Source organism: Girardinichthys multiradiatus, chromosome 5 (assembly GCF_021462225.1).
Source record: "Girardinichthys multiradiatus isolate DD_20200921_A chromosome 5, DD_fGirMul_XY1, whole genome shotgun sequence".
NCBI lineage: Eukaryota > Metazoa > Chordata > Actinopteri > Cyprinodontiformes > Goodeidae > Girardinichthys > Girardinichthys multiradiatus.
The window spans coordinates 33562872-33589631 of record NC_061798.1 but is presented as its reverse complement, the minus strand read 5'-3'; the positions used below and the strand labels follow the sequence as shown (position 1 = coordinate 33589631).

Genomic DNA, 26760 nt, shown 5'->3' with positions numbered 1-26760 from the left:
TACCCGATCAGTTTTTGGCAGACCATCACTTTATGGCACAACACCGGTTCGAAAATTAACAGAACGGCTTCCCGACCAGTGTACGAATGTCCAGACACCCCGCAGCTTTTACCCGTTGGCTGTTATTATCTGAAAACCTGCCGTAGAGGAGCAAGTGAAGCTAACTGAGATATTTACAACGCCTCTAGTTTAAGGTAACCCTCGTCACATTTGGAGCGACACTGGTGTACAACACAATGTGTCGAAATACGGCGAAACTTTAGCGAACCTATCCGCACTCCGGCTAACATGAGATGTCCAGTCAGTGAGTGAATGTGGTTTTGACAACGTGTCCCTCACAGGAGGAGTGTTTAGATAGTAAAACGACTCCGTTAGCGCAAGTAGTTCTCTTTTGTCTACCTTGTCAACATGCTAGCTGATGATAGCTTAACTTCATTGATTGAGTTGCTCGTTAAGCTTAACTGCGATGAGAGGTGCGACGCAACCAGTCAAACCAGAAAGTGAGAAAAGAAGGGTTTTCTGGTCTGTTGATCAAGCGGAATCGTTGTAGAAGTTCTGGACTTTATCTGCTTTAAGGCTTTAGCAGGGGATGAAATATCAGGGTGATTTGTGACGCCTTAAAGATATAATTGTATGTCCTGATAACAGTGAAGAAGCCTCTCTTGGCTGAAGGAGGAACATAAACTCAGGGTTGAAATCAGGAACAGCAGAAACACGTTCAAATTCGCAGTAGCAGTTTAAAGTTTTTGATCGATCAACCGGCCTACTACGAAAATCAAATTATAAATGGCATACCAATTATAGGCACAGCTTAATAGCTTCACTGAAGTTTAATTGATTTAACACCCAAACTGATATCATGGCATTAAATATTTGGTTTCTTGCGTTTTATGTATTAAAATAAATAATTTAATAAACTGAATCAGATGCAAGCCATAATCATCAAAATTACCAGAAATAAATGCCTGAAATGTGTCACAGTGTGTGCAGTACATCAACATGTTGAGTTTTGCTTTTTGAATGGAACTGCTGAAATAACTTACTTGATAATAAACTACTTTTTTTTTTTTTAATGTAGACCAAGTTGTCACAGATATCTAAACAATTTACAATGTAATATGTAGTTGTTTATTCAGTGTTTTGTAAATAAGTGTAAAGCTTCTTAAGAAAAGAACAGAATGCTTCCAGACAAAATATGCAGAGTTTCCATGAGGAAATTAATAGAATCCTTAAGATCTGAACAGGTGTATCGGATTAAATGTGGTGTACACATGAAGGGATCATTTGAATAAGGTTGGGTATAAGGAAGTAGTTCAAGGGCCTTTTCATACATTACAAAAGATTTCAGGTAATTAAAAAGCAGATACTAGTGAAAAATGTGCATTTTTGGAAATGGCTACCAAAAAACTCCAACCACTTGGTGCATGTGGGGTTGGGGACGGGGACAATGGGCTGGAAAATATCGCTGTGGGTGAGAGATAGTCTCTTTTACAATAGAAAATACAAAAACACATTATTTTACTGTAGTTTGATCTCAGTCCTGCTTAATTGATGCTAATCAACTTAGTCTAAATCTCAATTCATTCCCAACTTTCAACAACTTCCAACTGCCTTTTTAAACAATAAATACGTGATTTGTCTTTATTTTAAAGTTTAAAACATTGCCAGCAGCAACATTAAGCTAACACAAACCTCATGTCTGATTCAAAGCTATTCCGTTTTCTGCAGTCAAGTGTTTCAGTACATCCTGTAAAATCAGGTGCATTGAAAGTACCTCTGTAGACAGAACAAATGAGAATGCTTTGGTGCTGGAATTCAGCTTTCTTTTAAATAAAGAATGTTAGAAATATTACACTAAAATCTGAAAAAAAAAAAACATTTAAAAAGTAAAATAAATTTCTTATTTCTCTGTACAATTTTTTATATGGCACAGACTCGCCTACAGCTCATTGTATCTTTGTGTTTTCTCTTGAAGGGTTTGTGTTACTGTCTCCACTTTGAGCTACCCCACTCTCTTGCAGGCTTCAAGCATAACCTCTCACCATGTTTCTTCTGCAGAGCCAGACAAAATATGTTTTTTTACTCGTAGAAACGCAGTTCCTTTACTAGGCTACACAAGAAACCCCAACAGGACAATACCTGCTGTATTATGTCTCTGTGAGTTGTGGTACCTTTGGATCAAGGATTAAGTTGGGAATGTTTTGAGAAATCTCATTCTGCTCTTTGTAAGTTATTGAAACACATAAACAGGAGAAAAGAGGGTAGTTACTTTTTCAGTTTGTGTATCAGTGGAAAATTGATCTTGCGCAAGAGTAATCAAACCCAGACAGAAATCTGTCTGAGAAAAATGACTGAACAATACAGGTCCTTCTCAAAATATTAGCATATTGTGATAAAGTTCATTATTTTCCATAATGTCATGATGAAAATTTAACATTCATATATTTTAGATTCATTGCACACTAACTGAAATATTTCAGGTCTTTTATTGTCTTAATACGGATGATTTTGGCATACAGCTCATGAAAACTCAAAATTCCTATCTCACAAAATTAGCATATCATTAAAAGGGTCTCCAAACGAGCTATGAACCTAATCATCTGAATCAACGAGTTAACTCTAAACACCTGTAAAAGATTCCTGAGGCCTTTAAAACTCCCAGCCTGGTTCATCACTCAAAACTCCAATCATGGGTAAGACTGCCGACCTGACTGCTGTCCAGAAGGCCACTATTGACACCCTCAAGCAAGAGGGTAAGACACAGAAAGAAATTTCTCAACGAATAGGCTGTTCCCAGAGTGCTGTATCAAGGCACCTCAGTGGGAAGTCTGTGGGAAGGAAAAAGTGTGGCAGAAAACGTTGCACAACGAGAAGAGGTGACCGGACCCTGAGGAAGATTGTGGAGAAGGGCCGATTCCAGACCTTGGGGGACCTGCGGAAGCAGTGGACTGAGTCTGGAGTAGAAACATCCAGAGCCACCGTGCACAGGCGTGTGCAGGAAATGGGCTACAGGTGCCGCATTCCCCAGGTCAAGCCACTTTTGAACCAGAAACAGCGGCAGAAGCGCCTGACCTGGGCTACAGAGAAGCAGCACTGGACTGTTGCTCAGTGGTCCAAAGTACTTTTTTCGGATGAAAGCAAATTCTGCATGTCATTCGGAAATCAAGGTGCCGGAGTCTGGAGGAAGACTGGGGAGAAGGAAATGCCAAAATGCCAGAAGTCCAGTGTCAAGTACCCACAGTCAGTGATGGTCTGGGGTGCCGTGTCAGCTGCTGGTGTTGGTCCACTGTGTTTTATCAAGGGCAGGGTCAATGCAGCTAGCTATCAGGAGATTTTGGAGCACTTCATGCTTCCATCTGCTGAAAAGCTTTATGGAGATGAAGATTTCATTTTTCAGCATGACCTGGCACCTGCTCACAGTGCCAAAACCACTGGTAAATGGTTTACTGACCATGGTATCACTGTGCTCAATTGGCCTGCCAATTCTCCTGACCTGAACCCCATAGAGAATCTGTGGGATATTGTGAAGAGAACGTTGAGAGACTCAAGACCCAACAATCTGGATGAGCTAAAGGCCGCTATCGAAGCATCCTGGGCCTCCATAAGACCTCAGCAGTGCCACAGGCTGATTGCCTCCATGCCACGCCGCATTGAAGCAGTCATTTCTGCAAAAGGATTCCTGACCATGTATTGAGTGCATAACTGTACATGATTATTTGAAGGTTGACGTTTTTTGTATTAAAAACACTTTTCTTTTATTGGTCGGATGAAATATGCTAATTTTGTGAGATAGGAATTTTGGGTTTTCATGAGCTGTATGCCAAAATCATCCGTATTAAGACAATAAAAGACCTGAAATATTTCAGTTAGTGTGCAATGAATCTAAAATATATGAATGTTAAATTTTCATCGTGACATTATGGAAAATAATGAACTTTATCACAATATGCTAATATTTTGAGAAGGACCTGTATATATGTCTTTTCTATTCAGCAAGAGCATGGAGATAAATCTAGTCATAATCTACATAATCTGACAGAGGGGAAAAACACTTCTTTCCATTTAATTAATTCTGTGTCTTATCGTATTGGTTAGTTTTGGGAAGAATCTTCAGAAAAGAAAGTTAGGTTTCTCTTCAAAATATCAGTTTTAATGAACTCTGTAATTTGACCTGTTTTTCATTAAAGGAACATAATCAACCAAAACTGTGGTGTTCCAGTGGTTCCATACTGGAAATGATGCAGGATTATTAGAGCAATTATTTTAAATATTTCACTTTTGTTTAGAAAAAACCTCAGCGGCACTTGGGGAGTTTAGATATTCCTATTCCTGAAAAATTACTATTTAATGTAATATTTTAATTATACCAACATATTTCCACTGACTGGCAGTAATATTCATGTTTTTAAGTGGCTCAGAGTTCTGATATGGTGGATAAGGATTAGGGTGATGGTAAGGAGGGCCTCTAAACTCAGACTTGGAGCCCATCACAAAAGATGAATCATCAAAAATCCAGGTGAAGACCTGTCGAAAGCTTGGCAGCAATTATTAGAAGAGATGCTGTAGCAGTATAAAAGGACAAAGTTAAAACAGAGCAATATAAAATGTTTTAGATGAGACAGAGTGGTGGTAAAATAAGGTGTAAAGGTTGTAGTTTGTCTGATTTTGTGGTAACATTGTGGAAAATGGCAGAACACTGATGGGTGCACAGTTCATGGTCCGTCACTTTGTTTGCCCTTTTCACTTCATCGAAGTAGCTTAATGTGGAAATGATTTATTGGTGTTCTTCGATGTCACAGTAACTCCTTTCTGGGGGGGGGGGCAAACCAGGATGTTACTACTGTATAAGCAGTGAGGGTAGTTTACTTAGCCAAGTTGCCTTTCTGTGTAAGTTTGCAGATCTGACGCCATTCCCTCATGTCAAATAAGGAGTGTCACATTGTCTATTATTTGCTTCAGAAGTTCAGCTTGTCTGGGGGAGATAAGAATCACTTTAGAATAACTCTCTTGGCTAAAAAAAAAAATACTTTTTTATAATTTTTAATTTGAAATGGCTATTGTCTATGGAATTAGATTCCTTCTGAAACAGAAAACAATTGTTCAAATTTGGCAAAAGGATTTTATTTCTTCCAGTGAAAGGGGAGGAGCAATTCTTGTCCACTCTCCTGTATGTGTGGAATGGCTGTTGGTTTTTCGTCCAATCAGGAGCTGCGGCTCACATCATGCCTGCCTTTATCTCATGTAGCCCCTCCGCCTATCCCCATGTCTCTGTCACCAAACATTTCTCCCTTCCTTTCTCCTCATGTGTTGGCTGGTTGGTTTATGCTCTCCCTCTGCTACTTCATGTTGGGATAAAAAAAAGAAATGGAAAGAATTGAACAGAAAAAAATAGAAAACAGAGGGGTGATTGTTAGCTCATAATCAGCAGAGCAGAGAGATGGAAAAGCAGCCCGGTGTTTTGACCAGAAACCCTCATGTGAGTCCGATGGGCTTTTTTCCTTTTCATTGTTCCTTTTTGTATGCTTCCTCCTGCTTACTTGTCCTCATTTAACTCTCTTGAATCTTGGATCTTTGTTGTGCACGTCTGCTTCAGCTGCTGTGTCATCTCTTGCTTCCCGCATGCATTCCTGCCCCCATATTCAAACGTCGGCTGCTGATGCTGTCTTGTGATGCTCGGGTAGAAGCCACGGCGCGTATGAATTACCTTCAGGGTGATCGCTTAATTTAACTGCAAGGGTTTTGCACGTGTGTGCATGTGTGAGAGTCATTCTGTAAAATTGATCCACCCACACATTTCACAGATCCGCCAAGAAAGATTTGAGGCACAAATGCCAATATTGTATTGTTCTTATTTCTCATTGTTATCCACCATGTTTAGTTACGTGATGCTGAGCCTGGTGTTTGGTAGAGATGAACCTGAAATGATGCTTTTTTAAAAAATTTTTAACCTTTACTGGTTTGGATCAGGACTGGTGTTGAAGTTGGTTCTTAACTGGTTCTATATAAAACATCTTTTGAAGGAGGTACTTCCACTACAGAGCCATGTCAAGCTGTTTTATTTCAGCATCCCCCATCCGGTGCATCAGGTTTCTTTAAAGGACAGGAGCAGACTCAGTTTTATGTTAATCACAGTGTTTGTCTTGATAACGCAGCAAACAAATTTCCTCATATTTACAGTATAAATGCTTTTTTATTCAACAATCAGTGTCAGCAGTTCCAGCCGCTGTTCAGTATTTACAAATGGCACTGCAAGCTAATGCTTTGCACATCATTTCATGCAATATCTATTAACACCAGCTGGTAATATTTAAAAGGCTGATGTTTCCAAAATGAATACCAAACTGTGTCCTGACATGACTGCACATCCGAGTTGGAAGCTCAGGTGCTTTTCGGTTTGTTTGTTTTTTCTCTGTCTTCCCATCTTAAAACAGATTGGCTGTTTCCATTTTTGCACTTTTTGACTGAAACAGAAGGAATAAATGTTATTCGGGCACTGGCTGCACGGTAGAAGCCTTGGTGGGGAAAAAAACTATTTAGGAGCTAGACTTCTCAACCCTGTTTCCCAGCAAAGAGAGGGCAAACCGGTTGAGTGGAGGATTTTAGAAACAATCCCTCTATAACAGGTGAGTACAGATACTTCTAAATGTAGGGAGTGAACATTTGAGGTTCAGCTATGAAACAAAAGCAGGGTGGTTCATTGTCAAAATTATGTTGCAAGAGCAGTGCAAATGCCCGCTGGGAACTGTTCCTTTTCTGCATTTTCATAGAACAACAGCTGAAATGGCTTCAAGTGTTCAGATGTTGCAATTATTTCTGCACAGAAACGTCAGACATGAATAGTTTTGCCCTGGGGATTTGGTTAATTGGCTGTTGTGGTGTTGAAATTTCCCCAGTTCCCCATGATATCTGGTGGCTGAGCTGCACCATATATTGAAATTAGCAGAAAATGTTTTCATAAGACACATTTTAACCTGATTGAATTGATTGTTTATTGTCTGCCCTTTGTTGTGTATATTGTATTTTTATATAACAAATTGATATTGAAATACCCAAGGAAGGCATAGCTGCTTGGACAGCAATAAATATTAATTAATAATATACATGTATTGTGTTAATGCTATGTATGCCAGCAAAATATCCTTGCTCTGTGTTTTTCTTTAAAGCAGCAGGACATGAGTTAGGAGGGCATTATAAGGATCTGATAAAGTCAGTAATATCTAGTGAGTTATGAAATGGCTATTCTTAACTTAAATTTTTTCGTATTAATCCCCATTTGGGCCAGTTGACAGATTACGACCCATTAATCGGGGTCCTATAACCACATTTCCTTACAGTAGATAATGAGTAGAATGCAGAAAATATTTTAAACAATCTGTTACCAAAGCAGGTATGAAACGTTCCACAGGCGCATAAGAATCAACCCATAGTTGGTACAAAGTGTCCCGAGGTAAAAGAAAAAAATACTGCATTTTGAGTGCAGGATAAAGCTCTGAAGTTTAACAACCTCTTTGATCAGAGTCTCAGGGAGACACAAGTCAAGCACTGTTATCTTTTTGGATGTATTGCTTCTTTGAATTGCTGTCTTACACAGAAGCTTAAGAATGCAACAGAGGAAGTGTCAAAACGAATTGAAAGTGACATTGGATGTGCAATGAAGGGACTTTCTGGCTGAGGAGGAACAAACCGGTTATTAACTGGTTTTATGGACTTGAGGGAGTTAAGAACCGGCTCTGGGACCTGCCCTGGATTAGCACTTGAAACACTAGTTGAATAAATCTGTAACACAAACTGTTAGTTATCAGGCTTTTTCTGGCCAATACTGACTTCTGGGTCTCTTCTAGCTCTTATCTTCTGAAACTGATGTTTTATTTTTAAAGGACTTTCAACAAATAAGAGAATAATGTGTTGTAGGTTGTGTTAAGGTAGTTTTAAATCTAGCAGAAAATGGAAGAATGACAATTATCAAAGCAGATGCCCGTCACTTTTATCAGATTTTTATTAAACTCAGAAATGTGCATAAAAGTGTTTTTTGACCTGTTGATATTTTTATTTATATTTGGTTTGAGCTTCTTAAATTGTCTGTTTGAATTTTTAGTATTAGTCCATTTAATGAATAGTCTGTTTAGGAAATTTTGGATTTTTCAGTATTTGACTTGCCGATCAAGGGGAAATTGGACAATTCTTTATTTTGCCGGGGCATTTCTAATGTCGCTAATTTATTGTCACAGTTACGCTGACAAAGCTTTCCAGACAGTAAAAATGGTTGGTGCTTTTGAATTGGCCTAGTTGAACCCTGCTCTTACTTGATGCATTATTGCCCATCGTGGATTAAAATGAAAGGAGGAGCCGGTTTGACATGCCTGTTAAAATGAATGGACATATTCTTATGAATAATTGTGAATTTTTGCCACACCTGCAAGTTGTTATGACATGCTAACAGGTTCTCCCAGCCAGATAACATTTCACATGAATATTTCAAGTTGAAAAAAAGACTCTAGTTGTTGACTCTATCTTTTTCCAGAGTTCATTAGATGTTTAGATTTTCTGTCAGTTAAAAAAAAAGGATTTTTATTTAGTGAAGTTGAGACTTGAACAGATGGACAAAGTGTAACCTTTTCTTTTTGCTCACCAATTCTAAAAAAGCTTGTTAGCATGTGTCCTTTACATATCTATTGAATTTTTTATAGTGTAGTTTTATTGTATTTTCATGCTTCAGACTGTGAATACATGGAAGGCTCAAGTGAGTATTACCTGCGCTTGAATGTTAAAAGGACAACAAGGATTGATCTGCTTTTAGCAGGAATCCTATCTGTAGGTTCATCATCTAATCTTCTGGGCTTTGTTCCCTAGGAGCTGTACTATCTGAGAATGCAAAGAATCAAAGAAAAGATGGAGCGAGGGAAAACTGAAGAAAACCATTATGAGGTAGGACCAAATGGATGAAGGAAATGTAAGATATTTATGAATGTCAAGTTGTGGCAAATTTATGATTTACTACTATCTATTGTGCCATGCAAAAGCTCCATACTGCTTGATTTTCCACATTTTGTCAATCTGCAGTGTCTTTGAATGGGATTTTAGGTGATAGATTTACAGAGTTGAACAAAATAGGAAAACGATGCATAGTTATCAGCATTTCCTACAAATAGGAATCTGAAAAGTGTGCTATGCATTTGTAGTCAGCCCTCTAATCCAGTAGTCACACATCCTATATTCGATTTGGGTCTGGACTTTGACTTGTCCATTCTAACACTTGAAATGGTTTTTAATGTAACTCATTCCGTTGTTGCTGTGGCTGCATGTTTAGGACAGTGGTGCTGCTGGAAGGGGAACCTCTGCCCCTGCAGTAAGTTTTTTGCAGTCTCCTAACTGGTTTCCTTCATTAACCCTGTATGTAGCTCTGTCCATCTTCCCATTAACTCTGCTATCCCCACAGCTTCCCCACCTCTACAACCATCACGGTGGGATGCTGTTTTCAGGGTTATGTGCAGTGTTAGTTTTCCACCACACATTGGCATCTAGGCCAAAAAGTTCTGTCTTTCTCTCCTGAACACCTCCTTCAACATATTTGCTGAATTAACAACCTGGCTTTAGGGAAGCTTTAAGCAGAATGTATTTTTGGCTTTCTTTTGCCACTCTTCCATACAGCAAACAAATTTGTGGAGTGCCCAACTAATATGCGTCATTTCAACAGACTCTCACACCCGAGCTGTGGATCTCTGGAACTGGTTTAGTACTTGAGATAAGCTTGTCCTGGGTTTTATATAGGGGTATCAGAGAAATAAGAGCTACATACAAATGGAGGCAATACTTCTCAAACCATGTCTCCCTTTTCATTCCACAGAACAAATATTTGCTACTTTGTGTTGTTCTATTACATACAATTTTTAGAACATACAATACGTTTGTGGCTGTAATATGACACACATTAAAAAGTTGAAGGAGTGTAAATGGTTTTGCAGGGCGCTGGTAAGTGTTTTCATTATTTTAGGCATAGTTAGTCAGTTTCTGTTGTTACTGTTATTCAAAATGATGTGAAAGTTAGTTTGATGAAAAGTCAAATGGTCCCTTTTAAGAGTTTGTGTGCACACAGATTCAGCTGAACTAATGGTCGTTTTGTTTGCCACTTATTTTTCTAAAGAGCAAGAGGAAACTGAAAGTGTGTGTGGCAACATGCAACAGAGCAGATTACTCCAAGTTAGCTCCCATCATGTTTGGGCTAAAAAACCAACCTGAGGAGTTTGAACTGGAAGTCGTGGTGCTCGGTTCCCATCTCATTGATGATTACGGGTAAGAACCTTCCTAACAACCAGTCATAACCTGCTCTGTTTTTCCTCATTATCGTTTTCTTTAAAGTGGAACTGAAGCCCATGGAAAAGATAAACTCTAAGGTTTTAACATTTTCCTTCCACCCTCTAGAAACACTTTCCGTATGATTGAGCAGGATAAATTTGATATCGGTTCCAAACTCCACACCATTGTAAGAGGAGAAGACGAAGCAGCCATGGTGGAGAGCGTCGGGCTGGCCCTGGTGAAGCTCCCTGACGTCCTGCAGAGACTTCACCCTGACATCCTGATCGTACATGGGGACCGCTTTGACGCGCTCGCTCTGGCAACTGCTGCTGCGCTGATGAATATTCGAATACTTCATTTGGAAGGAGGAGAGGTCAGAGAAAGGGGTTCCTTAGAAAGATCTACATCTGATTTTCATCATTTCCATCTGATATTTTATTCAGTCTCAAACTAAACATTTACTTACTGTTGTGCCATTTCTTTATGAGGTTATGAGTTCCATCTTTTGTACTATAAACATGTCTGTTATGGAGGAACTTTATAGCATTTGTTCTGACATTTAAAACCAACGTATCATTTCTCATCCATCTTCTTTAACCCCCTACAGGTCAGCGGTACCATTGACGATTCAATCCGCCACGCGATCAGTAAACTGGCCCATTATCATGCCTGCTGCACACGCATGGCAGAGCAGCACCTCATCGCCATGTGCGAGGACCACTCTCGCATCCTCCTGGCTGGCTGCCCTTCATATGATAAGCTGCTGTCATCTCAACGCAGAGACGACTACATGGATATCATCAAGAGCTGGCTAGGTGTGCATGGATGGATATGAATTCATTGAATAGTAGGGGAGGCTACAGATTTGTCTCAAAAGAACTCCTGCCACTCCTAAAAGTCAACTTCCCCTGCACTGAAAAAAGGGAACCTGATTAAGTAAAAAAAAATCCAGGTTTTAAATGCTTGTAAAAATGCTGCTAGCACTTTTTAAGGACAAGTAGGTTCTGTTGTGGTAATGCAATAGATCATGATCACAGTCAATGAGCAACCTTTGAAAGGCCTAGTATCTTCATACAATGAGAACAAACAGCTGAGTGGAACAGTAGTCTGCAGAGTCAAATTAGAAAAGACCCAGTCGCAAAGTATCTTGTAGGCAGGTTTAAAGTAGTCAAAACACAGCAAGAATTGAAGAAGATGGAGCTATTCAACAATAACCTTTTTGAAAAAATCCAACAAAAGTTGAAAAGCTTTACTGTGGGAATCAGTCTGCTCTTACAAGCTAGGACAAGGATAAGAAAACGTATCTGCGACTGAAGTCGGGCTACTTTTGTCATACTTTACCAAGACGATAAAAAGCTCAAGACCTAACGTGAACTTGAAGTATGACCTAGTAAATACCTTAAAACCAGGTAAAGTTAGTTTTCACAAAACATAAAGTTTGGTTAGGATTCTTCAAAAGTGGAAAAAGCCTGGTCTATCAGATTGGCTTGCAGTGATTTTCAGTTTCACATTAAAAATATTGTGCTTGATTGAATTCACTTCAGTTTACAGAAGTCAGATGTTGTTTTCTGTTTACTCTGCAGGTGACAAGGTGAAGGACCGTGACTACATTGTGGCGCTGCAGCACCCTGTCACCACAGATATCCAGCAATCCATTAAAATCTATGGACTGATGCTGGATGCCCTGATCTCCTTCAACAAGAGGACGCTCATCCTCTTTCCTAACATTGATGCTGGTTAGTTACCTGCATGTGTTTACCTTTACTGTCCTGCCTACAAATGCATCTTAACAAATGAGAACATCATCACAATGTTTATTTATTTTAGTCATTCATTTCATAAACTGAAACTCATATCGATTCATTACTCAGAGTGATATAATTCAAGTGTTTAGCTCTGTTAATTTAATGACTGTCATACAGCAAAGGAAAACACAATCTGTTTCCCAGAAAATGTATAAAATCAGTAAAAAAATATGTTTGACAGCTTACATAAAAGGCATCTCCAGATACGGTACAGTTTATACATTCAATACTTTTACATGATTTACTGCACTGATTCGTCCTGGCATGGAGGTGATCAGCTGTGTTGCTTGAGCACCTTTTTCAACCATACTTTTTCCTTCCACTGAACTTTCTATTAATATGCTTAGATACAGCACTCTAAATAGCCAGCATCTTTAAAAATGACCCTCTGTGACTTGGAGGGTGTCTATTAATGGTGTAGGCCATAAAATGTGTTTAAAAAAAATTTTTTGGCTCATTGAGTATTCAAATTGTGTAACAAAGGGAATTCAGAGTTTATATTGATTTAATGTCAAAACCATAAAAAAAAATCAGAGTTTAACATTTAAAACAAATGACCCTGTGTGTCATGAATCTGAGTTTCATATTTTAAAGTAAATTTCTGAAATAAACAGACTTTTCAGTTCCAATCTACTGAGATGTGCACCGGTTTGTGTGTTTGTCAAACCCAAAATACGCGTTCAGATTTATTTCTAGATGCTGTTAATTGATTGAAAACATGTGATTGTGAGTAAAAATCATCCTTCTCTCCTACACAGGAAGCAAGGAGATGGTGCGTGTCATGCGAAAGAAGGGCATCGAGCAGCACCCCAACTTCCGGGCAGTGAAGCACATTCCTTTTGAGCAGTTCGTCCAGCTGGTGTGCCACGCGGGCTGCATGATAGGAAACAGCAGCTGTGGAGTGCGAGAGGCCGGGGCCTTTGGCACACCGGTCATCAACCTGGGAACAAGGCAAACGGGCAGAGAAACAGGTAGGTTTGACTGGCTGCGTTCTCTGTAGCTGTAGTCATAGTTTTACCTTTAAGAAAGCAAAAAGGAAACTGGAGGATTGCCTAATATTTTTGTTTAACTAATTAAATATTTAAATGTGTTTAGAGTATGATCTTGAGTTACTACTTAGAAAATATGTCAATTTATTTTACTCTTCAGCCATAGAATATGTTAATCTCCCGTATCTTTACAGAGGTAGTTTCTCTTTTAATAGAAAGTGGTAGTTGGAAGATTAAGGCCGTTTAAAGTAAGACAAAATAAACGTTAGCAGCCAGTGACTCATTGAGATAATCATTTTACGTAATTATGTTTTCGAGCCAATAACATCCTGCCAAAGCCTGTATAACACATGTGGGTACCATGACCACTGTTCTCTTCCTGGATTTTGGCACGATCCATTAAGCGATCTAAATACCAAATGCAGTTTGCAGCGCTTCATTAAATAATGTTTGATCATGTACGAAACTGTTCACAAATCTAATAGTAAACGTTAATGAACAGTATTCTAAATAAAGATTTAATACCAAAACTAATTCTGAAATTGTGAGTTTCAATCATAATTAAGGAGACTGGGCTGCTTAGTAGGCATTGTAGAATTAATAAATATGAGTATTTGGTCCATTTTGACCTATTTTGATGAGAAAAACGTGCAAAAACTGCAGAAAATATGGTTTTACCAAGAAATGCAGTCCTGTTTATGTATTTATCGGCTGCAGATAATGCTGTGGCAATAGAATCATAACTTACTTCAATTATTGGGAAAATATACGTTACCAGCTCAAACACTTTATCACTTTATTTGTGTTATTGACATTGTCATTTTTGAAATGCCCAGAAATATTGCATTAGATTTAGTTATTATGTTATCAGCCATTATTACATTGTTGCTTACTACATAACGCCTGATGTATTGTAATCACTTTATTTTGCTAAACTGATATCAATTAAAGTTTAGAATTTGAAAATGCTGTTAATGGCTGTCAGGTTCAAACAACCTAAAATACTTATAATCATCACAAAAAGAAGAGAAAGACAAAGAATTAGTTATTTTACTCGCTGCGAGGAGAACGGACAGAGATGTGCTTTCAGTTACAAATCTCCTACAGCCCTGAAAACCATCTGTCCGCACCTGTCTTTTTATTATCTGTGGGGGCTCCCTAGTTACAATAAACGTTCCTCTCTAAAGGATGGGAAAAACAGCTGCAACGTATACAGGTCATAAACACCGTTATCTTGTAACAACACACTTCCACATCCTCATCTGTGACTGCTTCCTTCTCAGCTCCACCTTTGATCCTTGCCTGCAGACAAACTCATCACGTCCTTACTCACACATACAGGTCCTTCTCAAAATATTAGCATATTGTGATAAAGTTCATTATTTTCTATAATGTAATGATGAAAATTTAACATTCATACATTTTAGATTCATTGCACACTAACTGAAATATTTCAGGTCTTTTATTGTCTTAATACGGATGATTTTGGCATACAGCTCATGAAAACCCAAAATTCCTATCTCACAAAATTAGCATATTTCATCCGACCAATAAAAGAAAAGTGTTTTTAATACAAAAAACGTCAACCTTCAAATAATCATGTACAGTTATGCACTCAATACTTGGTCGGGAATCCTTTGGCAGAAATGACTGCTTCAATGCGGCGTGGCATGGAGGCAATCAGCCTGTGGCACTGCTGAGGTCTTATGGAGGCCCAGGATGCTTCGATAGCGGCCTTTAGCTCATCCAGAGTGTTGGGTCTTGAGTCTCTCAACGTTCTCTTCACAATATCCCACAGATTCTCTATGGGGTTCAGGTCAGGAGAGTTGGCAGGCCAATTGAGTACAGTGATACCATGGTCAATAAACCATTTACCAGTGGTTTTGGCACTGTGAGCAGGTGCCAGGTCGTGCTGAAAAATGAAATCTTCATCTCCATAAAGCTTTTCAGCAGATGGAAGCATGAAGTGCTTCAAAATCTCCTGATAGCTAGCTGCATTGACCCTGCCCTTGATAAAACACAGTGGACCAACACCAGCAGCTGACAAGGCACCCCAGACCATCACTGACTGTGGGTACTTGACACTGGACTTCTGGCATTTTGGCATTTCCTTCTCCCCAGTCTTCCTCCAGACTCTGGCACCTTGATTTCCGAATGACATGCAGAATTTGCTTTCATCCGAAAAAGTACTTTGGACCACTGAGCAACAGTCCAGTGCTGCTTCTCTGTAGCCCAGGTCAGGCGCTTTTGCCGCTGTTTCTGGTTTAAAAGTGGCTTGACCTGGGGAATGCGGCACCTGTAGCCCATTTCCTGCACACGCTTGTGCACGGTGGCTCTGGATGTTTCTACTCCAGACTCAGTCCACTGCTTCCGCAGGTCCCCCAAGGTCTGGAATCGGCCCTTCTCCACAATCTTCCTCAGGGTCCGGTCACCTCTTCTCGTTGTGCAGCGTTTTCTGCCACACTTTTTCCTTCCCACAGACTTCCCACTGAGGTGCCTTGATACAGCACTCTGGGAACAGCCTATTCGTTCAGAAATTTCTTTCTGTGTCTTACCCTCTTGCTTGAGGGTGTCAATAGTGGCCTTCTGGACAGCAGTCAGGTCGGCAGTCTTACCCATGATTGGGGTTTTGAGTGATGAACCAGGCTGGGAGTTTTAAAGGCCTCAGGAATCTTTTGCAGGTGTTTAGAGTTAACTCGTTGATTCAGATGATTAGGTTCATAGCTCGTTTAGAGACCCTTTTAATGATATGCTAATTTTGTGAGATAGGAATTTTGGGTTTTCATGAGCTGTATGCCAAAATCATCCGTATTAAGACAATAAAAGACCTGAAATATTTCAGTTAGTGTGCAATGAATCTAAAATATATGAATGTTAAATTTTCATCATGACATTATGGAAAATAATGAACTTTATCACAATATGCTAATATTTTCAGAAGGACCTGTACATCATGAAAGGTTATAAAGATCAAATAGTAAAGTTAAAGACAAGGAAAAATATAAGATAAATCTATATACAATTATTCCAACAATGGCGGTGTTTGTGTTGATCGGTTAATCCAAGTATACTGACACACACTTTGCATCTTAAATCATATTTTACCCGTACTTTAGCTTCTGAAAGACTTGATTTACTTGAATTTGATTTATTTGGTTTTCTCAGTCTGTTAAATTTTGCTTCACAGTTTTTTTCTCACTTTTCCTGTACAGTATTTGTATGTAACCATGACAACAGATTGAGCATTTAATCAATATTCATTCCTTAAAGTCCTAACAATACATCATCTAAAAGTATTTAAGAAATATGTTTAAGGGGATTTGTGGCGTTTGGGTTCGGGGGCATGTGTTCGGTATCGGTGTCCTTGTTGGGGGTGGCCCTGTGGGGAGGTTCTTGTTGGGGTTCACTGGGGGTGGGAGACTCATGGGGTTGGGATTGGAGCTCATTGGAGGGTCGGGACTGCTCCGTCCTGGGGCGGCTCCGGTTGGCGGGCTGGTTTGAGCCATGTGGACGCCTCTTTTGTACATAGCTCCCTCTCCGGAGGTGGAAGGGGTTTGTTGGGGACTGGGTTTGGGGCGGGAGCCGGGCCGGGGTCACCCGGGTCTGGGCGGTTCTGGCGCTATCTGCCTGTCTTTGCCCCAGGAGGGAAGGGGACCACCTTTCAGGAGGGAAGGGGACCACTTCCTGGGTCAGGGGGGCTGGTTGCCCCTAGGGGATACCAGCGCCTGGACCTGGGAGTATAGAGTATGCATGGGGAGTGTGAGTGAGTGTATGACGTCCATTGTTGTTTGTCTTTACGTTGGGTGCGAGTGATTTTATGTGAATGCATGAGGGTGGGAGTGGGTGATTGTGACTGTGTGTGCCTCCTTTTTGTTTTTTTTTGTGACAGGTTGGGCCTTGAACTGCTCCCTCTCCTGGATCATCTTAGGCCCCCCCATACTATGAGGGGCCTATTTCCTCCCCGCCACACTACCTGCCGGTGGTTGGAGTCTCTGCCCGCTGGTGTACTTGTGGTTCTTTGTGTCCGGGGCCGGGTGCTTTGGTGTGTGCTGGCTCACTCCTGGTGGCTGCTTGCCAGGGCCTGGCCCCCTGGGCTCTGTCAGGCCTATGGTTGGGGGCTGGTGTGTCCCGGGGTCTTGGGCCTCTGGGTCCATGGCTGGATCTGCCCGGGGGTGGACGGCTGCCGGCAGGGCCTGTGGGCTCGTCGCTGCGGCTCCCTGGGGCTTCTGAACTGTCGCTGCTGGGTGGTTCCCCTGGGACTCTCCACTGCTCTTCTCTGGGGGGGTTGTGGTAGTCCCAGCGGTGGTTCTCCTGGGGTTCCTGTGCTTTGGGGGGCCTTTGGATGTTTGTGGCTCGGATCTCAGTGTCCGTCCAGGGACCATGGGGTAGGTCTGTGGGTCCTCACACTCGCTATTGCATATTTTTGTGGAGAAACCTTGTATACAAAAGCGCGTCCACACCCATACTCACAGGTGTTAAGCTTCAGGTGTTGACAGATACACAGATGTTCTATATTGGGCTGCACCTCTCACTAAGAACATTTTACATTCATAAGTACCGTGTACTATTTTGTAAAAAAAAAAAAAATAGGTGTATAAGCAAGCAGGGTGTAATCTTGTATTCTCTTCATCCTTCTTTCTATCCTCCACTCTTTCCTCCTTTTCTCCCCTTTTTCCCTTTTGCCCCGTCTCTCTCTTTGAGCTTCTTTTTTCCTTTTCATTTCAGTCTCCCTGTCCATAACAATTGAAATATTCCCAAAGAAGTTTATAATAAAGTTTCTTTTATAAATATCAAGCAGAGCTTTAAAGCATTAGCTGTGATGCTCTGCTTGTGAAAGTAAATCTGTTGGGGAATTTCTTGGCACTCAGACAACTGAGCGATACTCTGCCGGACAGGACACAGTAAAAAAAACAAAAACAAGGATTTAAGACATATGTTTAAAATCCATTAATGACCTGACAAAGAACCTGGGGATGGATTAAATCCTAACTGTGCTTGTAATTTTTTTTTGTTTTGTTTGTTTAAAACAAAAAATGGGAGAAACCTTTTTTTTTTTTTTTTGACAGGCTGCTCATCACAAAGTCTCATTTATATCTTAAGCCCTTAAATAGATTGTGAAGGCTGGATTACTGAGAATCAACCCCAATTTATCCCAGTTATTTGTTTGTTAAATCTATTCTGCGTGCAGAACTGGTACGTTTCTTGAGTTGTGGAACTTTTTAATTCCTGAAAGATTCACGAGGTCACGTTAAGTGGCCTAACAAACAAAAATCTAATAAACGTTAGGAAATGGACATAATAAAAACAGAAAAATGGAGCCAGTGTCAATAGGAAAGCCCTGAAATGCCTTCAAAAAGCTTGGGGAAATATTACTTAAGACTATATTAAACTATTATAGGAAAGTCTGGCTCCTTGTAAGCGGAACATAAAAAAATGACAAAGGAATCAAGACTGTTGCACAGTGCCTTTAAGTCTGCGATACACCCATATTTTCCACATTATGTAATACATTAGCACATGCTTCTTCCACCTGTTGTCATTATTAGCAAAGGCCAAATGTTGTGATGTTGCTTTTTTAATGCTTTTTCAAATAAAACATCACTTGAATGCTCTGTAAATGCTCCAACAGTTTCGCAAGCAAGATGCCAGAAATTATTATTTCATAATCAAACCCTTGTTTTTCCTTTTTCTTTTGGGTGAGTTTATCTTTAAAACTGCAACAACATTTCTATCTTTCAGGTGAAAATGTTCTACATGTCAGAGATGCTGACACGCAAAACAAGATCTACCATGCTTTGGAGCTTCAGTTTGGAAAGCGTTATCCCGAGTATGTGCTTCCTGTGTGCCCCACCCGATTGTTGCTCTCTGCTTTATATTATTTTTAAAATCAAGCACTTTCCTGTTGTGCTTCCAGTTTTACGATATTAAAATTGACTCAGTTGAATTCCTGTAAATTCCTTTTTAATTTGGATTTAACTTGATTCCTGAAGCATCTTTCACAATCTTAAATTTAGGTATATTTTTTTACAAGGAGACGCTGTGATAACTTGACCTTTTGCCTTTATTTTAATGTCTAAAAAATAAGTTCATAGAGTTGTTCTTTGGAAGTATAAAATGTAATCAAATTTAGCAACTTGTGAAGAAATGTGTGGCTTTGAGTGTGACAACCATAATTACCATGAGTGTGGATCATATTGTATCATGTTTGTCTTAAAACTTCAAATTGATCTAGCGTGATGACAATTGTATGTTTTTAAGTAGCATGAATGATTACGTATTCATTTATTTTTTTATCCAGCTCTAAAATCTATGGTGATGGAAATGCAGTGCCTCGTATTCTAAAGTTTCTGGGCAGTATTGACCTTGAAGAGCCCCTCCAGAAGACCTTCTGCTTCCCTCCTGTGAAAGACCCCATCTCCCAGGACATCGATCACATCCTGGAGACACAGAGTGCTCTGGCTGTAGACCTGGGAGGGACCAACCTGAGGGTGGCCATTGTCTGTATGAGGGTAGGGCTTATAGACCGTTAAAGGGACAGATACATCTCGCTAAATTAGAATATAATCGAGAAAAAAAATTTGATTTCAGTAATTTGATTTAAAAAGTGTTCGATCATGAGAAAGAATGCTGATTTGACAATTGTGAACCAGACAGTTATTGACTGATTGTTAAGCCATGAAGAAGCCGGCTGTTCTAAGTGATGTATCCAGGCGTGTTAATGGAAAGTTAAGTGGAAGTAAAAACTGTGGTGGAAATAAGGGCACAAGCAACAGGGGATAAAAGCAGCCTTGAGAGCATGGTCGAGCAGCAGAGTTTGGGGGAGATTTACATGAAGTTGACTGTAGCTGGAGCCGGTTACTTCAGGAACCGCCACACACAGATGTATGCTGGACATGGGCTACAACTATTATGTGAAGCCGTTCCTGAACCAGGAACAACATCAGTCTTCACATTTTAAACAGGTTCACTGAAATAAATTACCCTGTCAATTATATTCCAATTTATCAAAATGTGCCTGAATTTTCACACAGCTGTCCCTCTAGTTTTATTAATATAATGATTTTGTTGTGAAGCTTGAACATCATAAAGAGAAAGTTTTGTGGCGTTACATCTGGACTAGTCCCGTCCAAGTGGCATGTTTTATTGGTCGTCATATACTTGTACATGAAAATCCTCTTAAATTTAAATACCATTTCAGTCTAGCACCCTTTTTATTAACATAATATGATGAAATGATACATTGAATCGTTACCTTTAAAATAAAAGCATTTGTTCAGTAATTTCCTGTCTTTTCCCTCCCTGTCCAGGGCAATATAGTAAAGAAATACACAGAGCCCAATCCAAAGACTTTCGAGGACCGAATGTGTTTGATATTGAAGATGTGCAAAGACGCAGTGCAAGATGCTGTGAACTTCAACTGCAGACTCCTTGGTGTTGGTATGAAAACATGTGCATTTCCTCCTGCTGAAGTCAAACACGTCTGAAAAGCTGAGGTACACGAATCATAGACAGCTTAATTTTTATTCTTCTTTTTAGGAATTTCTACTGGTGGACGCGTAAATCCGCAGGAAGGCATTGTCCTCCACTCTACCCACCTGATCCAGGAGTGGTCCTCTGTGGACCTGAGGACCCCCATCTCGAACGCCCTAGGCCTACCTGTCTGGGTTGACAATGACGGCAACTGCGCCGCGCTGGCCGAGAGGAAGTTTGGCCACGGCAGAGGAGTAGAAAACTTTGTCACCGTCATCACAGGAACAGGTGAGAAAGAAGGCTTCGCATAAAGTCACACATTCATTTTTATACAACATATAATACTAACACTTTTATGACATCAGCTGGAGAACTGAGCACCGTTAACCAAAGTTGCTTCAAGAAACATTATTGGAAGTGAATTGGACATGTTTATTTCTTTTATATAATTACCAGATTTTTTTGATTTTGTTTTATTCCAAAATCTAAAAGTTAAAGTAAAAAAATAATAATTTGATTTAATTATTTAAAAATAAAATGACTTGTATATTTTATATATATTTTTAATATAAAGGTATGAAGATATTTATATTGTCTATTTTGTTTTACGAGATTTATTGTTAATCTTGTGGAAGATGTTTTAGAAAGCTTTAAAAATCTTTAATTGCAGAAGAATAATCTTAAGTTACCCAGGAAATTGTAACCTTTAATTGGAGTTCATTAATTCAGTTGGACAAACATAATTGGTAGTTTTTAATGCAACCACTTGGTACCATGGTTGCTAATAAATGTGTCCAGAACATTTTTATTTATTAAAGTTTTTTTGTAATTGAATTGAAAATGTTGCTGACCCCTGTCCTGAAGAGAAACAGTAGCTTAGTACACATTTTAAAAGTGTAAATATTTTATCCACCAGTCGGCACAGCTCACATCGATGAAAGTTTAACAATTAACTCCTTAATTCCTAATTGGTCACTTGAATTGTTGTATCAGGTGCAGTGAAGGTCTAATAGAAATTAATATTTTGACTCTGTAGGTATTGGAGGAGGGATTATCCATAACTATGAGCTGATCCATGGTAGTACCTTCTGTGCTGCTGAGCTGGGTCACATCAAGGTTTCCCTGGAAGGCCCAGAGTGTTCATGTGGGAGTCAGGGATGTATCGAAGCCTTTGCATCTGGTATGGCCCTGCAGAGGGAGGCGAAACGGTTGCATGACGGTGAGTGCCATTATCCCTGCTCTTCTGATGACGATAAATAACAGTTGACGGTGCTATTTAAAAGATGAACATGCGTAACCCACATTTAGCTTAGGCTGATATCAAACCGAATTGTCCTAAGATGACATGGATGTGGATTCATGCATCTAACCTGTTGTGGTTGGCTCTCCAGAGGACCTGCTGAAGGAGGAGGGGATGGATATGGAGCTCGCTGAGCCAATCACTGCTGCCCACCTCATCCACGCGGCTGGAAACGGCAATTCCGAAGCCAACGCTGTCCTGCACAAAGGTTTGAGCACAAACACTGACACACGACTACATATGCACAATATATTTTTGCTGAAGAGTAAAAGTTCTCACTGAATTAAAAAAAAATCATAAAAGTTACCAACTGTAACCAGCTTTTTCCTCTTCATTGTTTTACTGAAACTTTGTTAGAAACAGAATCACTTTGATAAGAAATGTTTTTGATAGTGCACACATCCATTTCCAGTGTTACATGAAGCGCTTCTTCTCTCTTTTACTACATTTCAATTGGTTCCTTAGCATACTGCCCCCTGTGTTTTCAGAGACTACAATCTACATAAATATGGATGGACTTCCTACTACATGTGATGCATAATCCCTTATTTATATGTGGTCTTAATATGCCAATGCTTAGAGACTTTTTGCTCAGTAGAGCTGTTTCAGAAGTAAATCTGGACAACACAAACTCTGTTTTTTTACACATTTATCACTTTTAAATAGTGTAATGAATTTGACTGTCAGTGAATTGTAGGTTTAGGCTGCTTTGAGCCAAGAAGAAGCTGTAAAAGTAGTAGAAAAAATCAAACTGCTCTGTGTGTTCTTCCTGTTGCAGCATCCATGGCGCTCGGTGTAGGGATTGTAAACATCCTCCACATAGTCAACCCCGCGCTGGTGATTTTGTCTGGAGTCCTGGCTTCTTATTACCAGGCTCCAGTGCAGCACGTCATCACAGAGAGAGCACTCGTCTCCGCCCAGAGAATCAAGGTCGTCAAATCTGAACTGGAAGAACCAGCCTTACTAGGCGCTGCTAGCATGGTTTTGGACTATGCAACTAGAAGGACATACTAAGAAAACCAGCTGTTTTTTCTGAAAATGTTGGAACACACTTGAACACGTTTTACCGGAATATATTAAGTAAATGTTTGTTAAGGAGCGTGGGCTTATAGAAAATACTTATATTATATTGTGGTGAACCCTTATTCTAATTTAAACAGTTGTTGGAGGAAGAATCCTACAAATCGGTTACATTTTTTAGGGATCTTATTGTCTTTAGTATGTATTCGAGGCGGGCTTGAGGTGATTGACTAGATTATTGCAGAATATTCCACTTTTTCTTCTGAAAAGATATTTTTTTTCCATATTTTGTCATTTACCATCTAAATTGTGGAGTGTTTTCCAGCTGCCTTTGTGTTTTCCTTAATTTAACCAGACGTTATGCCATATGTATCACAGAGTTTACCCATCTGTGTTTGATCCGTTAACATCGTCTCTTTTCACCATTTTAAGCCTTTTTTTTTTTTTTTTTTTTTTTACACACCTGTGGTGGTTCTTGACTCTTATTAATTTGAAAAAAGATGCTCCAGAACTACCCAAGTTTTTGAAGACTTTTGTTTGAAAGCACTAATGCCCCTTTTCCACTGGCTCGATTTGGCCCGACTTGGCTCCACTCGGCTCACTTCGCAAACATTTCCATTATTGTTATTTCAGTACCGGTACCTACTTTTTTGGTACCTCCTTCTTAACAGGACTAAGCGAGCCCGAGTCGGTACCGTACGTGACGTGAACAAACGGCTGTTCACTGATTGGCCGTGGGCGCGGCCAGCCATAAGAGTCGACCAGCGTAAAAAAAACACCCAGCATTTTCAAACGTGCATTCAAGCAAGTTAGAGAAACAGATGGAGTCTGCACAATTATCCGGAAAAGTCACTCCTTGGAGCAAAGACGAGGTGCAAGCTTTTCTGGCGATCATAGGAGACTACAATATTCAGCTGCCGCTGAATATTGGCAACAACTATAAGAAATAAAATGGGCCCTAATTCAAATCTTTCCAAGTCTCTTAAAGGGAAAGTGAAATCTTTAATAATAATAATAAAACCAATGTCAAAATCCTATTCATCAAATCTGATTGTCAATGCAGTCAGCAGATTTAATCCTCAGACAATAGACCTGTTATTTCTTGTTTTTGTAACGCGTTTCGGTCTTTTCTTCTTTACATTGGTGGTTGGGTGTTTCATTCGTGGTTATGCAGCACGACGCATGATGCTTTAAAGCCGCGCCTCCAGGAGGTGTTTCCTTCAGCGGAGCAAAAGCGGGTCTCCGGAAATGCGACACACAACGTGCGGAGCTGGGCTGGCCAAATCGAGCCAGTATGTTGGAGGCAACCTTATTGTAAACGGTCTGCGTCTGTTTCGTGTGTGGAAACTGGTGAAGGGGAACAGCAGATATAAGGATATTTCTGCTACCCGAAGAGCAACCTACACGTCTCTGAAGGTTATTTTATGTAATGCATTTCTTTTCCCAATATTCCCATTTCCAGATTTGCGTTGCTACATGGTTCACTTCCTACAGATCTCCACTGACAGTATCTTCTGAGTTCTCAGAAACTTTTTCCAGACCCAAATAGCGCCCTTGAAATGGTCTCCAGACGTTCCCACTTTAAAGAGCTACAATACCCAAAAAATTCCTTCAATTTGGAGATTATTTGCTTCAGCTTAAATCTAGTAGTCTTTGCTTTAAGCCCAAAGTCATTGTATCTCTTTAACCTGAGTATTTTGTGGTAATAAAACCTTTCTCTAGGCATTATTCACTAAGGATTGCTTTGACAAAGTGGACCTTATGTTTTCTTTTCACTGAAATGATAAACTTCTGATCAAATTTTAACATAATTGTATTATGTTTAAATGTTTCTGCTGCTATTTGGGCTGTCAACAAAAGAACCTTTATGTTTTTAGAAGGGAATCCTGCATATTCTAAACTGACATAAGTGGTGGGAGGTGGGCAAAGTATAATGGGCTGGAAATGCCACCTCTTACATGCTCCTTACAGTAAAATGAAGCTTTGAAGAAGGTCCAGACTTTATTTTTTTAACGGAACTCAAATGAGACCAAAGTTTTGTGACATTTTGCTGAACTGCTGCGTCTTTTTCTGTTATCATGAATTCATTTGTCAGTTTTCTCTAGATCTTTTATGACCATTTCTCTGTCGTTCAGCGGGAATGTCAGCTATTTTAGTTATTGCTACATTTCCATGTTTTATCGATTTCATTTATGGTGCATATTGGATGGCTGACACATGCTACAGGCTTGTGAGGGCTTGATTATTCAGTTTGTATACCTCTACAGACTGTGTTGTACATTATATTCTGTATAAACCTTTCAAATATATTTCTATAAGTTTAATTATTTCTTGGTCTAAATAAACATTTTACATATTAAAGAGTCTTTATTTCTGTCGTGTCCTGTCCTGGGAGCTTAGGCAAACATTTTGGTGAGTCTGATTTTGTGGTGCATTGTCAGGATAGATGTGCTTTCCAAAACAAGGGGGGTGCGGATGGTATTTTTCTCCATCTTGCATAAGTTATTTGAGTAATTCGACACAAACTGTGAAGCGTAATTGAACCTATGTTTTTCTGCTCACCATGTTGATTCTAAGTCTTTCGAGTTCATAGCTTAGTTTTCTAGCAGTTTAAACTGAGTCACTCTGAGATCATTCTCATGTTGTAAAACCCAACCTCCTTTCTCCCAACTGCATACTTTGAAGAGTCAGGTGAATGTTTCCTAGTCACCTGAGATCTTGGAGACTCTCGGAGTTGTTAATTATTAAACAGAGGGGCACACAACTGTTTTGTTGCAGGGACAATGCTACAGTACCAGCTTGTGCTTGTAAAATGGATACGTTGCGATTTGAGGAGAGCAAAACTAAATTGTTGTCGTCAGATTAAAGTGATGCTGTCTGTGATCCAGAAATGGTTAAAATAAAAAAGGTATCGCCACCATGCTGCAACTAGCGACAGTAAGGGTCAGGGGATCAGAAAACTGAAAGATGGTACAGAGCTGTTGAATCCGCAAGTTGAAAATATATACTGTGCCTTGCAAAAGTACCTCCAAACCTTTTTTATTTAGTCACATTTCATCACAAATTAAGTGTATTTTATTGGGATTTTATGTGATAGGCACACAATATAGCACGTTTTTCTAAATTTACAAATTAAAAATCAAGTGTGGTGTGCACTTTTACTTCTCTTCCTGGCCTCAATACTTTTGTCCACCAGAAAATCGTTTGGCTCTAATTATAGCTGCAGGTCTCAGGTCTGGTGTATGTTTCTACCATAGAGACAAATATTAGCCCACTCTTTGTGACAAAATGGCCCAGGTTCAGTTTTGAAATCTTGCCACAAATTCTCAAATGCAGTTAGGTCTACACTTTGACTAAGCCATTCAAATACAACAATAAACTTTGATCAAAACTATTCCATTGTAGAACTGGCTGTATGTTCAGGGTTTGTTGTCTTGCAGAAAGGTAAAGTACTGCCTTGTTGAAGTGTTTTGCAGCCTCTAAAAGGTTCTCTTTTTATGACTAGTGTTCCTGTCCCTATAAAAGAAAAGCCTTACCGCAACATGATTCTTCCACCACCATGTTGTAGTGGTTCTCCACAACCATATTCCTGGCTGGTCTGGTGTGGTGTTTATGATGGTATTTGTTCACTAATGTTTTTTAATTTAACTCTGAGGCCTTCACAGAACAGCTGTAGTTATCCTGATTAAATTACACAGGTAGACTCTGTTCACTAGTTCTGTAACTTCTCAAGGCCATCACTTGCATAAGAATTGATTTAGGGGGTGTCAGATTAAAAAGGCCTCAATAAATTTGTGTGCCTCACTTTTCAAATTTTTTTTTTGTGTGTGTTGTAAAATAACTAAATATAATTTTTTTCTTCCATACCATGTTTATGCACTAC

The 26760-nt window shown here is 39.6% G+C and overlaps 1 protein-coding gene across 6 annotated transcripts; it reads left to right on the top strand.

Moving 5' to 3' along the window:
- On the top strand, window positions 1-25238 carry gne (glucosamine (UDP-N-acetyl)-2-epimerase/N-acetylmannosamine kinase). 6 transcript variants are annotated; one of them, XM_047364772.1, is made up of 16 exons: window positions 5295-5476; window positions 6471-6623; window positions 8717-8740; window positions 8851-8925; window positions 10142-10290; window positions 10420-10666; window positions 10901-11108; window positions 11877-12029; window positions 12857-13069; window positions 18827-18914; window positions 19386-19596; window positions 20395-20524; window positions 20624-20845; window positions 21594-21776; window positions 21949-22065; window positions 22636-25238. In XM_047364772.1, the coding sequence occupies exons 4-16, from the start codon at window positions 8869-8871 to the stop codon at window positions 22869-22871; spliced, it is 2214 nt and encodes a 737-aa protein (XP_047220728.1). In that variant the 5' UTR covers window positions 5295-5476; window positions 6471-6623; window positions 8717-8740; window positions 8851-8868; the 3' UTR covers window positions 22872-25238. The 6 variants fall into 6 exon arrangements, with proteins under 6 accessions (XP_047220727.1, XP_047220726.1, XP_047220724.1 ...); XM_047364771.1 differs by lacking the exons at window positions 5295-5476; window positions 6471-6623 and adding an exon at window positions 1-194; XM_047364768.1 differs by lacking the exon at window positions 6471-6623 and having other exon boundaries at window positions 5281-5476.
- Window positions 25239-26760: the final 1522 nt, after the last annotated feature.